This window comes from Pholcus phalangioides, unplaced genomic scaffold (assembly GCF_987345545.1).
Source record: "Pholcus phalangioides strain wild (caught in Gottingen) unplaced genomic scaffold, Ppha-v1.0 ptg000027l_1, whole genome shotgun sequence".
Lineage (NCBI taxonomy): Eukaryota > Metazoa > Arthropoda > Arachnida > Araneae > Pholcidae > Pholcus > Pholcus phalangioides.
The window spans coordinates 11,016,817-11,031,548 of record NW_028301617.1 but is presented as its reverse complement, the minus strand read 5'-3'; the positions used below and the strand labels follow the sequence as shown (position 1 = coordinate 11,031,548).

The 14,732-nt window shown below is 39.6% G+C and overlaps 1 protein-coding gene across 1 annotated transcript in view; it reads right to left on the bottom strand.

Moving 5' to 3' along the window:
* Nucleotides 1-411: 411 nt before the first annotated feature.
* Nucleotides 412-14,732, bottom strand: part of LOC149068400 (uncharacterized) — a 178,774-nt gene continuing 164,453 nt past the window's right edge. Inside the window, exon 3 of the mRNA XM_089251608.1 lies at nt 412-2,398. Coding sequence (XP_089107734.1) covers nt 789-2,378 — 1,590 coding nt within the window. The 5' untranslated portion in view covers nt 2,379-2,398 and the 3' untranslated portion in view covers nt 412-788. The remainder of the gene's footprint in view (nt 2,399-14,732) is intronic.

The window sequence follows — 14,732 nt, the reverse complement described above, 5'->3', positions numbered from 1 at the left end:
TATCACGTGAATTTTGCCTAAAATTTGACATAAAAACGACCTTTTCATAGAAAATATAACAGATAGACCAAAATTTGTCACTGTTTTCACCATTTCGAGACACTTTCTATCAAAAAAATGTATTTAAAGCTCACTCCAGAACCATTTTAAAGAAAAGTGGCAAGAAAGGTAGTCGGATAACTTAAGTTATGGTGATAAGACTGTTTTGGAGCCTTAATGCTCTGACAGCTATTTGAGTAATGCACACTTGTTTGAACAGATCCTTAAAAGGACTTATATCAGTCCTTACAGTCCCTGTAGAGTGTCTCTCTCTCTCTCTCTCATCAGCAAGTATATTCATTACTCGACACCCATTAACACTCGAAGATAATCAATCAGTATACAACTGGAATGAGGGGAGTCTAAACGTGATTTGCAAGAAAGAAAACATTTATTGCTCCTTACAAAACAAAATTTTCATAGTGTTCTTTTTCCTTCTTCTTTGAATCAATAATTTAAATGACAAGCTTTTACGAAAAAAAGAGACAAAATATAAGAACAAGGCAGAGTTTGTTTCTTCCGACATATTTGTTTTCCCTTTATATATAATGCTCTTCTTACAACAACTTCATTTTTTCCGAACATTCAATGTGTTCTTGCATTTTTTTTTTCATTTTCTGACATGTCTTGCTTTCTTTTTGCTACACTGAATACGTCCTACGGATATCGATCGACATCGTGTGTCAACTGGAAAATAAAGGAACCAAAAACAACAAAAAAAAGAAACTCAAAAAGGGTTCATCTTTCCGCTAAAGTTCTGTGATGGGCGAAACTTTGGCCGAGCTGCGTATCATGTGCGACACCATCGGTGGGTACTTCTCCTCCGGAGTGTCCGGGTGCTGCTGGTAGGGCGTCGTGATCCGATCCCCGTGCGGCTTCCATTTCTCCTCCAGCTTCGCCGTCAGCCTGTGGCGGTACCACAGGATCACGAGGACGATCAGCGCCACGACGATGCCGGCGCCCGCGACGGTCCCGGTGAGGATGTGCCTGCGGTTCTCCTCGTGGCAGTCGAGTTCCTCCAGCGTCGCGTCCGGCAGCGACCTGCCGTTGAGGTGCGGCGGACCGGCGCAGATGACTCTGGACACGTCGCCGTAGGTGTCCGTGGCCGACGAGTAGTTCCTCGTCTTCAGCAGGTGCCACAGCCAGACGACGCTGCAGTTGCAGACGAGCGGGTTGTCCCGGACGTCGAAGGTCTCGAGAGCCGACCAGGGGAGCATGTCCTCCCGGAATGTCTGGAACTCATTCCCCCGCAGGCTGACGAACCTCAGCTGCTCCAGCTCTCTGAACGAATCGGGTTCGATCTTGTTGAGATTCCTGTTATGACTGATTATGAGGCGTTCGAGTTTGATGTTGTCGGAGAACGCCCCGGTCTCGATGACCTCCAGCTCTTTGCCACCGTTGACCGTCAGGGTCCGGAGTGCGTGCAGGCCGTGGAAAGCCATCGACTGCAGCTTCCTCAGTCGGTTCTGGCCGAGATGCAGTTCCTGCAGCTGTGGCAGATCGTTCAGGGCCTCTATGGGCACGCTCTGGATATCATTGTCTTGTAGGTACATCGAAGTGACGCCGTCCAGGTTTTTGAAAGCGCCCTCTTGTATCATCTGGACTCCGCAACCGTCCAGACTCAGAGACTTCAGCAAAGTCAGGGGATAGAAAGCGTTACCGGGTATTGCTTTGAAGGAATTCAGGCCCAAGTCCAAGCTGTACAGGGAGGGCACGTTAGCGAAGGATGCCGTCGGGATCTGCGTGAGTTTGTTGTCTCTGAGTAACAGTTTCTTCAGGTTGAACAGTCCGGAGAAAGCGAAAGGCGCGATGCTAGAAATCCTGTTCTGGGATAGGTCTAGGTTCTCCAAGCTATTCAGGGGATGGAACACGTAGTTCGGTATCTCCAACAGAAAGTTCTCGTCCAGTCGCAAGACTTTCAAGGAGGAAAGTCCCTGGAAGCTACTGTTCTTCAGGGATGATATCATGTTCTTGTTCATGTTCAGTACTTTCAACTTCCCCTGTTCGGAAAAGCTGCCTTTACCGAGTGAGACTAGTTGATTATGGGCCATATCTAAGTACTCCAGGTTCTGGTACACCGTGAAAGCGGCCATGATGGATTTTATCCTGTTGTTGCTCAGGTGTAGCTCCTGGAGTCCGGGATTCAGCGTTATCGGCACGACGTCCAAGGACGCGCCGTCGCAGAAGACAGTTAGCGTCTCCTCATCACAGAGACAACGATATGGACACAGTGAATAAGCTCTGGGCCACCAAGACACCAGATATATCGTGGACAAGACCAATATTCCTTGGGTATGTCCCAAGGACTGTGGCCTCCTCTTTGGACAGGTTAACATCATCTCGCTATGAAGATATGCATCTGTGGGAAGAGAAAAAATCAGAATATACATTTTCTATGACAATAAACTTACAGATTCAGATTATCCATTTCATAATAATTGAAATATTTTTTTAATAATTCCATATTGTAAATAAGCTAAAAAATGCAAAATGCAAATCTTGTATACGGAATAAACATTAGTTTCCCCTCTGCCATCGGGCAAGTTTTGAAAGAATTCAAAGGGGAAAATAAAATCCCTTTTGATCCCCGTAAAATGTCTTTCCTCTATACAAAGCTCTGAAGAAAGAAAGTTTTCTTGTCATTTTGCCAAATTTTGTACACACCGGAGCGCCCCCTCAATTACACTTTCCAAAACGTATAAGAGCATTCCCACGGGGACTGTGAAAGAAAGCTTTATACACACACAGACTGAATAATTTACTTGATCGTCGTGCAGTATTGTATGAAATGCCTTCAACACAGCGGAAAAGCCGAGACAATACTGTGATAATATATGAGATCTAATCCCCCCTTAATGTGATGAATCTGGTGATTCGCGGATTACTCTCCGGGCTTTGGCACCTCACCAATGCGATCAAAACTATTTTATATGACCCCCCCCCCCGCCTCCAACAAGCAGAGGCGTAGGGGGAGGTGTGGCGGTACAGGAGACTCGTGTCTCTTTCCCACAAGACGATTGCGAATATAAAAAAAAATTTAATGTTAATTTTTGAAAATAACTGTATATGTTTGCAGTCAAATCCCGTTTTAACGAATACCGTTATAGCGAAAAACTCGTTTTAACGAACACTTTTCTAATCCCTCAAATAAGTTTACATAGGAGCAATGCAAAAACCTGGAGTTCCTTTATAACGAAGTGATTTCTCTGGTCTCTTGGAGTTCGTTATAACGGGAATCGACTGTATTATACTATTTTAATTCAAATGCTTTTTGATGGTTACCAACGAAATGAAATATTGTCTGGAAGATATTCTTCGGGACCCCTCTTCTAAAGATCGATTGTCATACATTCCTGCCTATAAGGTGACTTAGGTAACAAAAATCTAAAAAATATACAGAGCAGCGTTACCTTAAATGGGCGATATTGCCCCTTGTGAAAGGAGGGCTAGAACTGACTAAGAGACAGCACTTAAAACGGTGGTATCTCAACCAGGGGTCCACGGGCTGCTTCGGCGTCCTTAGAGTTGTTTTGGGAAGTCCGTGAGCTTGGTTGATTATAACGATTAACTATTGTTTTTACTTTATTGTGCGCTGAATATTATACTGTGAAGGGGGTCTGTAGCATTCACATATAGATCATTTGATCTTTTTTTTTGTCGGTCATTTTCTGCGCACGAGGGGCAATTAGACCGGGACCTACAATTTGTTGCCGATTCCGAACACGGTAGCGTTTTTTATACTCATACGAGAGGCTGGTGCGCTAAGCCCTCGATGTGGGACTCCCTGCGGTAGCAATCCTTTTCTTTGATCATGTCACCGTATCTGTTGCACCCCCTGTGTCAGGAAATTTTCAGGGAAGGATGAACCAGGTATCGAACTCGCGACACCTCTAAACACCCTTTGGTACTTTAGGCGAGTATCTTATCGACCTGGGCTACCCCACCCTTTACATATAGGGTTCACGGAATTTGCATATGGGGTCCACGGAATTCACAAATATTGTCCGCGGGATTCACATATAAGGTCCGTAGCCTTCACCTTATTCGCACACAGGTCCGTGTCATTTATCTCATTCGCTCATGGGGGTCCATAGAACACAAAAGAGCTCCTGACTCAACAGCAATATGTCTTAACCCCCAATCTTTACATTTGCGTTTGGAAATTGTACCACTTCCTTGCCCTTAACGAGAATTCAGTCCTTAAGCCTTTTATTTCGTCCTTAGCTAAGAAGAGGAAATAAAACTGATTTTCGAATATTTTTTTTTACGAGACAACCACCAAGGATGAGGAGATGGTATAAATATCCCCTAAGATTGGGGGTTTTGATTCTCCTCAAAAAAATATCCAATTATTAAAATCCCTAAATTTATCCTAATTTAAACCCTAGAACACACGCGAAATTATTTTCATCCATACCAATCACGCATACTCGAGATACACACTAAAGACATTAATAAAGCATGTCTTCAAGCATGTCAAAGAGAGAGAAAAGAAAAACACGAAATCGTGGCCCCCCTGATAAAAGAAAAATCCACGAAAAGAATAACCAGAGTTCATTCTCCATCATCAAGATGGCAATTAAATATACCTGACATCAAACAACCCATCGTCTTCCTTTTTAAGACTCCCCAACAACTTTAGACCAGCTTGAAGACTTTCCGAGTTTAGGAGGAGCAAAAAAAAAAAAAAAAAAAAAGAAGAAAATAAAATCATTTAATTTCCACTCTCACTTATACAGAACCCGAATGGATACTTATAATGCCCGTCATATATATATATATATATATATATACACCGTTCTTCCATAAAAACGTACTTACCGAACAGGCACGACGAAAACAAAAAAAATTCCTAAGAATTACGATCAAGTAAAAATAAATAAATAAGTAATGAAGTAAAATCGAACGATCCAGACATTCCCGCGGAAAGAAAATTAAGGAAAGAGCTAACTAAAAACAATAAAAAGAATAGGAAGGGGGAAAAAAACCCCAAAAAAGAATTAAATCAAGAGTCCCTTCTTATACGGAAACAACAAAAAAAAAAAAAATTCTAAGAAACAAAAGAGAAGTGAAGTGAATTTCATTCCGGTGGGCGGGGCGGGATGGGGTCGCTCCGACCACAACAACCAACCAACCACCTGGCACGCGTCACTATACCTTCCACTCCATTTTATTTCCTACTCTCTCTATATTTTTTCTTCTTCTTTTTTTTTTCACTACAACCGAAGATTCAAGAAAGGAACAAATCAAGAGTTTCCGAACAACTTGGATGTTGAAAAATAAAATAAAGTAGGAATAGAAAAGGGGGTAGGGGGGGAGGAAGAGAAAGTAGTAACCTCCCTCTTTGTCGGAACAAGAAGAAATAGAAACTCGATACAAGAAACTTGCAAAGGCAGAAGTTAAAAAGACTAGAAGAGAAAGATCTCGAACCCATTATAAACCACTGTCGCTTTTTCCCTGATAGTGAGCGATCAGCAGAAACGAGCTGGCATTATTTTTCCCTTACTACAACTACTACTAATACTTTTTTCCCTTTGTCCTTCAATTTCTTTTTTTTTCCAAAATGGCGGCGTTTAAGGGGGGAATACTGAGGTAGAGAGAGAGAAAAAAGGTTATTCGTCTATATATATATATATATGCTTTATTCTCCGGAATTTTTTCCTTTTCGATGTCAGGAAGAGGCATTTTTACCAAAAAACAAGAAAATAATAAAAGTACTTTTTCTCTTTGTAATTCTTACATTTTCTTTCGTTATTTCTCTTTCCCATCAGAAGTATATTCTTCTCGTATCGCCAGTGTAAATTCAACTACTGATGTTCCTTTCTTGTTGGTTTTTTTTTTTTTTTGATTTTGATGGAATAGAGAGAAGAGGGAGGGGAAAGTACCATCACACGCATACATTTTTAAACAAGGTATAATGCGAAAACGAAGAGATTACGTTATTTTGAACGGGGGGATAAGGAATTTAGCTCCAGTTACTGTTTTTTTGCTTGATTTTTTTTTTTTTTTTTTTTTTTTCAGGTAATTGCGTTGGAAAGAAATGGCAACATTTTTTTTTTTTTTTTTTTCAGGTAGGAGAGTACGCGTGAATGGAATCAGTCGAGTCGGAAATAATTCTTTATCCGGAAGATTAAGTAGCAGTTACCGTAGGCGGGAGGGTTGTTCGGTGGGAATGCGTGATTACATTCAGGGCATCAGGGGGTTCGTTATAAACCCAACTGCTGCTGCCAGAAAGAACTTAAGTCGTGAGAGAATATATTACCCCTTACAACGAATCAATGACCCATCACAGTCCCGGCAGATCATCCTCTGATGATTTGCAGCCTCTTCGAGTAATTGGAGTATTATGCAATTATTTGAAAATATATTTCCGAGGACAAAAATAAGTAAATATTAGGTAAATCCTCCACACTAGTTGGTCACTCGGGGAATAAAAGACTTCAAAAAATGACGGCTGCCATCTTTTTATTTTGAAGTCGAAATTTTAGAATCATTAATGTTAGGGAATATATATAAATACAGTCAAACCTCGTTGACGAGTCACTCTTGGGAGAGCAAAAATATGACTTAGTAAACGGAGTAAGTCATTAGCTGTGCCAATTACTGCCTGAGGGCGATTGGGATTTCCAAAAAGTGACCCGTTAATCGGAGTGACGTGTTAACCGAGTGACGCACTAACTAGGTTTGGCATCAATCTGCGGAGACTGATGATTCCTATTTGAGTAGGCTGACCATATTTCTTCGAGAGAAATACGGGAAATTGGGATTCCAAATACAGGACATCGCTAATTATCGCCATGAACGACGCCAAAAGTGAACAATGTTGCCAAATATTGCTGAAATTACGTAAAAATCGCAATGGTGGGAAACGAAGCATTACTGCAAATTGCAGTGGATTTCACGAAATAAAACGTTCACCAAGGCAAATGTGGAAGATCAATGTGTTATTATTTGTAATTATAATTATCATAATATAATTTATGAGTTCAAAAATAATTTCAATCTTTAACTTCAATGAAGAATAAAAATCCAAGTAGGCGTCATGTAAAAACGGGAAAAACCGGGACACTTTAGCCAAAAAATTCGGGACGGCTAGAAAAAGTAAGAAAACCGGGACTGTCCCGGTAAATTCGGGACGTATGGTCACGCTGTATTAGAGGAGAAGTCATCTCCGTAAAAATTCGCTGACAACAATTTACCAAAAAGAAAATCCATCGATCGGAAAATTAAACCAACAGCAATTTGGCACCACGTGTAAACTTGAACAGGAACAGTGAGCGAGTGAGCACGCGGGTGAATTAGCAAATGACATTGGAGAATTACACTCGGCATATGGCGATATTGGAGGATATGCAAACAGGGCTGCAACGAGATACGTTGTCAGCCGGGGCAAGCATGCACGAACCCGTGTAATGTAGAAGGAGCAGTTAAAGAACGAATTTGGTCCCGTTCATTGCCTGGGGCACCAGATCCACCTACCCTTCCCCCTCCCAATTGCGGCCATGTATACGGTCCAAACTCATTAAGACGGAAATATTTCGTACAACATACAAAATAGTGATTTGATCATGTCCAACGTGAAGAATATTCAATCCTTAGTTAGTTCATTTTAATAAATAGATTCGACTGTTTTTTCCCTTTCCTATTCACTCGCCAAATGAAACATTTCTTGTGGTGGTTCGAAACACAGTAGCGATCTTCTTCGGGAACTCGGGGGCTTTGTTTGCCTGTTCCGCCAAACAAAGAACTCGTCAGCGAAAGGTGACAAATGATTTTCATTTGATTCTTTTCACCAGTCAGCGGCGCGCCATTTATCACAATCACGGAAAGACCCAATCTCTTGATTATGAAGGGTGTCAGAACGCTGTGTGTTCTAGGTATCATTGATCGCTGGAAGTGGAGATATCATGTTGTTAATGGCAGGAGCTCAATCAACGACCCGCTGCGAATCCAGCTGCAGTACAAGCAGTTATTTCTCTGACCAATCAATCAATATTCACTGCAGTGATTCACAGGGTGTCCCAAAAAAATTTGCGGGCTCATTTGAGGGAAAGAGAATTACTAAAAGAATGGGAAGCGATTAGGAATTGTGTTATGGAAAAATGTAAATTTTCAGTCAGGCGGAATTTCAAAATTAGTTGAAAATTTTCCAACAGATGGCACTGCAGCCTGGAAAAAAAAATGAAAAAAACTTTAGTACGGTATTTGTGAAATATCCACCATTTGTAACAACATAGTGTGGTCTCAAAACTAGAGTCGGAAAAACCACCGCAAACGTCTCAGCACGGCATGTTGAAATCACCGTATTTTAATTTCCCAGAGTGCAGCGCCATCTGCTAACGAATTTTGTAACTAACTCACACGAAATTCCGCCTGAATTCAATTCGGGCCATAGCAGCACCTCCTAGAGATAGAAGGCCTCTGCACTGTTTGCCATAAACGTCATTCAGACTACCTAGCAAGTTTGCCACATTTTGAAACACAGCATCCTCTTTCGTTTCTTCTTATTTTGACGTATAATCTTCCTGATTGGTTCACAGACGCCGCGTAGTGATTGGATGTGGGGCATAGAAATCGCCAATTCTGAGCACGGCCATTTCTTTTCTTCACAACGATGATACTGGCGCGAGCAGGCGGACGCAAACAAGAAAATCAAAAAAAACAACTCCTTGGGTCGTCGTGACAAATGGTCGCATTTTTCGGAGCTCTTCAGCGTTAGTAGTATAACGAGAATCTACGGAAAAGCAGCGAATTGTCAGAATCTACGGAGAAGCAGCGAATCGTCAGATTCTACGGTGTTTGGGTGTCCTGCTTGGATCTCATGTGGATAATGTATCAGCTTACTGTCAACAAAGATATCTTTTGATGGCGAAGCTCTCTCAACGGGAATCAGTGTGTTCAAGTGTCAGTGCTTCAGTACAGCCGTTTTGTGTTATCCCTGTGATTTCCCCAGTGTTTACGTCTGCCCCTTTTCCCTTGTGTTTTTCCTTTACAGATTTTCGTGTTGGATCTATCCAGGTGAGTTCTATTCTTGTAGTAAGTGCTCAATGGGTCTGATTTGTCCTTTTGCAAATGTGGGGAACATTCATGTTGTCAGAGAACTGTGCTCTCTGGCAGAGGATTTTCATGATTCTCCTAATAAGAAAGAGGAATTTGAAAGAATTGTATTTAATTGGTTGAAAATCAGTTATGAAGAGGGTAATTCCCTGAATATCAATGACGAATGTGCTATAGCACGTAAGCTTGAGGATGTATTTGCTGTATATGTTGTCTTGTTGGAATCCTCTCCTAAAGAGGAGGAAATTCTGCATGAAAAAGTATTAAAAATATCTCATGCTTTTTTTGAAGAGGTCAATGCTAGTACATGCATTCATAGTAGCAAGCTTAGATTTAAGTCGGTAATTCCGAAACTTAGTGAAATCCCTACTACTCCCTCTTGTGAAATGAGGGCAAGGCGTAAGAAAGATAAGGGTAAAAAGAAAAATGGGAAAAAGAGGAATTCTGAGGAAGAAGTTTCCAAAAAGGGAGATAGTCCTGATAATTGTTTTGATCAGGGGGATGATCAATATTCTGGGATTAGCCCCCCCAAGAGGGCAGGTAAGAGTAAGAAAAAGGTCTTACGTAACAAAATAGAGTACGACTCGGTTACTTCGTCGTGTTCTAGTAGTGATACATGCGACACCTGTTCATCGGGTTCTACGGTCAGTAGTTCATCTACTGTGTCATCAGATTCACCCCCGCCTGAGAGCCCAAACTTGCAAATGGGCCAAATTGACTCTAGTGAATATACACTTCCTATATTAGATATACAGAATAGTACACTAAATTTTTCAATGAATGATAATATAGATATGTCAACTGATAACATATCTAATAATAATTCGGTGTTGTCTCCCTCTAAATTGTTACTGGAGAATACTTCAGATGTTTCAGAGGATAATGATGTTGGGCATGTGTTAGCCGAACAATCGGACAGTGGAAATGACTCACATAGCACTCCTGTACAAAAGAAATTAGACGAAAAAACAATTAACGATGAAAGATCAGATGGTAATGACAGATGTGATGAAATTGCTGATAGCAATGATGGATTTTCGGTTATTCTTAGTAAAAAAATGAAAAAATCAAGTGACAACACACTGCACAATACACAACACTTACAGAACTCTCAAGTTAGGACTCCCAGTCCAAATTCAGACACTGATGGTTGTAATGATGATAATGAAGGCTTCATTACGGTAACAAAAAACAGGAAAAAGAGTAACATTCCCCCAATAATACTCTCTGATTGGGGTAACAACTGGTTACAGGATTTCAGTGAAATTAAAGCAAAATGTGAATTTCCTCCTCAACAGAAGCCAACAGGTGACAAATTGACCTTTCAGGTTTTTTCGGAGAAAGATCACCGTACTGTCACAAAAATTTTTGACGAAAAAAAATATAAATATCATACTTATCAAACTAAAGGTAATCGAACCATCAAATTTGTAATAAGGGGTCTGCCTGCGAACATTAAACCTCAGGAGATATCAGATGATCTGTCTAAACAGGGGTATTCCACTGTGAAGGTAGTTAATATGAAGAATTATTCGTCTGGTAGAGTACTACCGTTATTCTTAGTAGAGGTGACAATTGAAAATAAGAAGTTTGCAAATGTAAAAAACATAGGTGATATCCCTATCAGTATCGAACGGTATAGGGGTAACCAGGTGCCTCTCCAATGTAGGAACTGTATGCGGATGGGGCATAGTTCATATTTTTGCAAAAATCTGCCTGTATGTTCGTTCTGTTCAGGTAATCATGAGACTAGAAGTTGTGCTGTTAAAGGTGAAAAGAAATATCTGAAGTGTTTTTTCTGTGGAGGAAGTCATACGGCTAGATTTTCAGGTTGCAGTGCCAGACCTGGAGTTACAAATAGGAACACACGTACTTTTTTACCCTTAATACCAGCTGGTATTAAAACACCTATTCTTGATGAATTCCCAACCTTAGTTGGACAAGATGAAGACAATTTCAATATAGGACCAAATTCACTTTTTGTAAGATCTAAACAGGGACTGGATACAAATCAAATTAGTTTTCCTCCGTCTACACAAGTGAGTACAGTAGAGGAAAAACTGGAATTACTACGTAAACAGGAGGAGTTACACAATGTTTTACACGAGGGTCCTCATCCTCTGGGTATTGGGAAAACTCACAGAACTACAGACGAGTGGAAGGAGGAGCTACAAAAAATCTTACATCGTGATGTAATGCACGATATCATTACACACACTGAGGAACTTGACATGAGTGGTGTTGAAGTAACAGAGGAAGGAATTGTGCACAGCTCTGAGGAAAGCATGAGAGTGCAGAATGAAAATAATCAAAAAAATGTAAATTTTGGTGCTAAGACATTTGAAGACAAAACGCAAAATACTGGTAACGAAGGTACTATGGTCATAGATAAAGTTGTGAACATACTTGAGTCAGCTAAAATTGACTCTGATAAGGCTAAACTGATTATTGCATCTCTGATTCAAATTCTTGAACAGCCTAACAATAGCTCAATTAATTAATGCCCCCCCCAGGCCATTAACCCTAATGGCCTGGAATGCAAATAGCTTAAGAGGAAGTACAAAAGAAATTTTTAAACAAACTCTTTTTGATTATCAAATTGATATAGCATTGATAAATGAAACATGGTTATTGCCTAGCAATAAATACGAAATTAATGGTTATCAATGTATAAGAAGGGATAGACTTCATAATAGGGGGGGAGGAGTCGCCTTGTTTATTAGGAATAATATCCCTTTTCAGCATTATGCACTCTCTGACTCTCACAATATTGAAGCAGTAGCCGCCACCATATATGTAAACAGAGTGGCTATGAGATTCTGTGCAATTTACAAGCCCCCGAATAACAATTTAGATATGGATCTCTTAAAAGAGATTTTTAACACTACTTTACCTGTCTTGGCAATAGGAGATTGGAACTGTAAATCTTCTCTTTTCCACTCCAGAACAACAAACAGACAGGGTAGGATATTGAGGAAATTCTGCCTGGACAATTTTTTGGAGGTTATATCTTCACCGGAGCCTACACACCATCCTCCTCAAAATTTTGGGTTTCCGGATGTTATAGATTTTGGAATTGCTAAGAACTTTTTACACAATATTAATATGCATGTCAAGCCATTGCTTTCATCACCTCATAATCCACTTTTCCTTACAATTGATTTCTTGATTCCAAGGAAAAAGTTAATCTGGAATCAAATTGACTGGGCTCAGTACACTAATATTTTAGAGGAATTACCGGTCATTGAATTTAATGATCCAAGTGCTTTAGATATTGATCAAGCAGTTAATCATGTTACTACGGTAATTAATAATACAATAAAAGAAGTAACAACAGTTAAGCGAAGTTCCAAAAACAATTTTGGATTACCAAAAGAAATTCTTGAAAAAATCCAACACAAAAATAGAGTTAGAAAAAAATGGCAAATGTACAGGGGCAATTTGGATAAAATTATACTAAACAGATTACAGAAAGAAATCAAAAAAGAGGTCGCAAATCATGTCAATGAAAGATTTTCAGATTTCATTGGTAATGCAACAGCAGAAAATGGAGGTCTCTGGAAAGCTTGGAGAATCTGTAAACCCAAAAACACAAGACTTAATAAAATTCAGACAACAGCTGGGAATCTGGTTTTTACTGATCAAGAGATAGCTGACACTTTTGCAGAAGTGTATGAAAATCAGTTCACCAGGAATACCAATCAACCATTAAACACATACCAAAGACTGAGACACAGGGTGGCCTCTTATCTATATAATGCTGCAAATTCCCCACAAGGTCACATGGAACTAACCTCAACAAATGAAATTAGGGACATTATCAAACATCTGGATATTAAAAAAGCAGCTGGTATTGATGGAATTAGCAATAAAGCTTTAAAGTGTTTACCAGAAAATATTGTAGAATCGATTAGGAATATTTTTAATTCTGCCTTACAGAACAATTATTTTCCTTCCCCCTGGAAGAAATCAATAATCAGGGCAATACATAAACCTAGTACAGATCCTATACTGGCAGTAAATTATAGACCAATTAGTCTTCTTAGTAATCTTAGCAAATTATTCGAAAGAATTGTGGCACCCAGGCTATTACAGTATATTGACACAAACAACGTCATAAGACCTGAGCAGCATGGGTTCAGGTCCCAACATTCATGTGTTACTCAGCTGTTAAGAGTGTCTGAATTTATCACAAATGCATTTAATAATTTTGACCATGTTGCTTCTGCGTTCCTCGATATCTCAAAGGCCTTTGACCGTTGCGACCATGTCACTTTACTTGCCAAGCTAATTCACCTTGACTTCCCACCATATTTTATAATTTTCTTTTATAATTACCTTTTGGATAGGACTTTTCAGGTTAAGATACAAGATACTCTTTCAGATATTAAAAATATCCGAGCCTCTGTGCCACAGGGTAGTGTTTTGGGCCCGCAATTGTTCCTCTTATATATCAATGATATACCAGCTCCGCCGAATGGAACAATTGCGTTATTTGCAGACGACTGTGCGGTGTTGTGCAGCAGCAGAAGTGCATCACAAGCAGTGGAAAATTTACAGGATACTCTGGATCACATCGAATACTGGTGTGATAAATCTGCTATCAAATTGAATGCTGCCAAGTGCAAATTCATGTGGTTTACGCGACGACGTAAACTTCCCAGACAACTTATCCAAATTGGTGACCAGTTTTTAAGACCAGTAAATCAGGTTAAGTATCTGGGATGTACACTAAACAAAAATCTTTCATTTTCTTCACATATTGAATTTATCAAAAATAAGACTAATGGAGTAATGGGCATGTTAAACAAAATCACGTTTCCACAGGCCAAACTGACATTGCATAACAAAATCATCCTCTTTAAATCAATACTCAGACCTACCCTACTTTATGCATCCCCTGCTTGGGCCCATGCTTGCAAGATGAATATTAAAAACTTACAAACTGTTCAAAATAAAATTCTTAGAAGATTCACTAATGCCCCATGGTTCATCAGAGGTTTTAATATTAGAAATGACTTGAATATTCCACATATATTTGACTATATACAAACTCTAAACAAAGATCAGTTTGACAGAATGAGAGAGTCAACATACCAACACCTTGCTGACATAGTGGACTATGATGTACAAGCCATAGGGAAATATAGGAGACCACAGCAGATATTCCATTTAAATTGGAATAATCTATAGCTGATAATTGTATATATGAAAATGTTGATACCATATGTATATATATAACGGTAGTTGAAATTTTATAGTGTATTCATTAGAAGTTGAATCTTGTGTTTGTACATAATTCTTAAATTTTGAGCACTTACTGAATAGAACTCTTATGTATGTATATATCTCACTGTATACTTTTGATCTTGAACAATTGGAGTAGTAGTGGCATTATTTGAATGTGCCCATCTGGTTTTTTTTGACTGTAAACCCTCATGGAGTTGAAATGATGTTGGCGAATTACTAACTTACAGTCAGTTATGTATTAGAACTGCCATTAACTGGAAGGTTCAGTAATAAGTTTGTTATGAAAGGTACATAATAGGTTGTTATGGAAAATTACATCTTCAAAACGTATATTGAGGTTTTTGCGCTGCGTCCCCCATGCAGTGTTTTTTCCCCTTTTTTCCCCC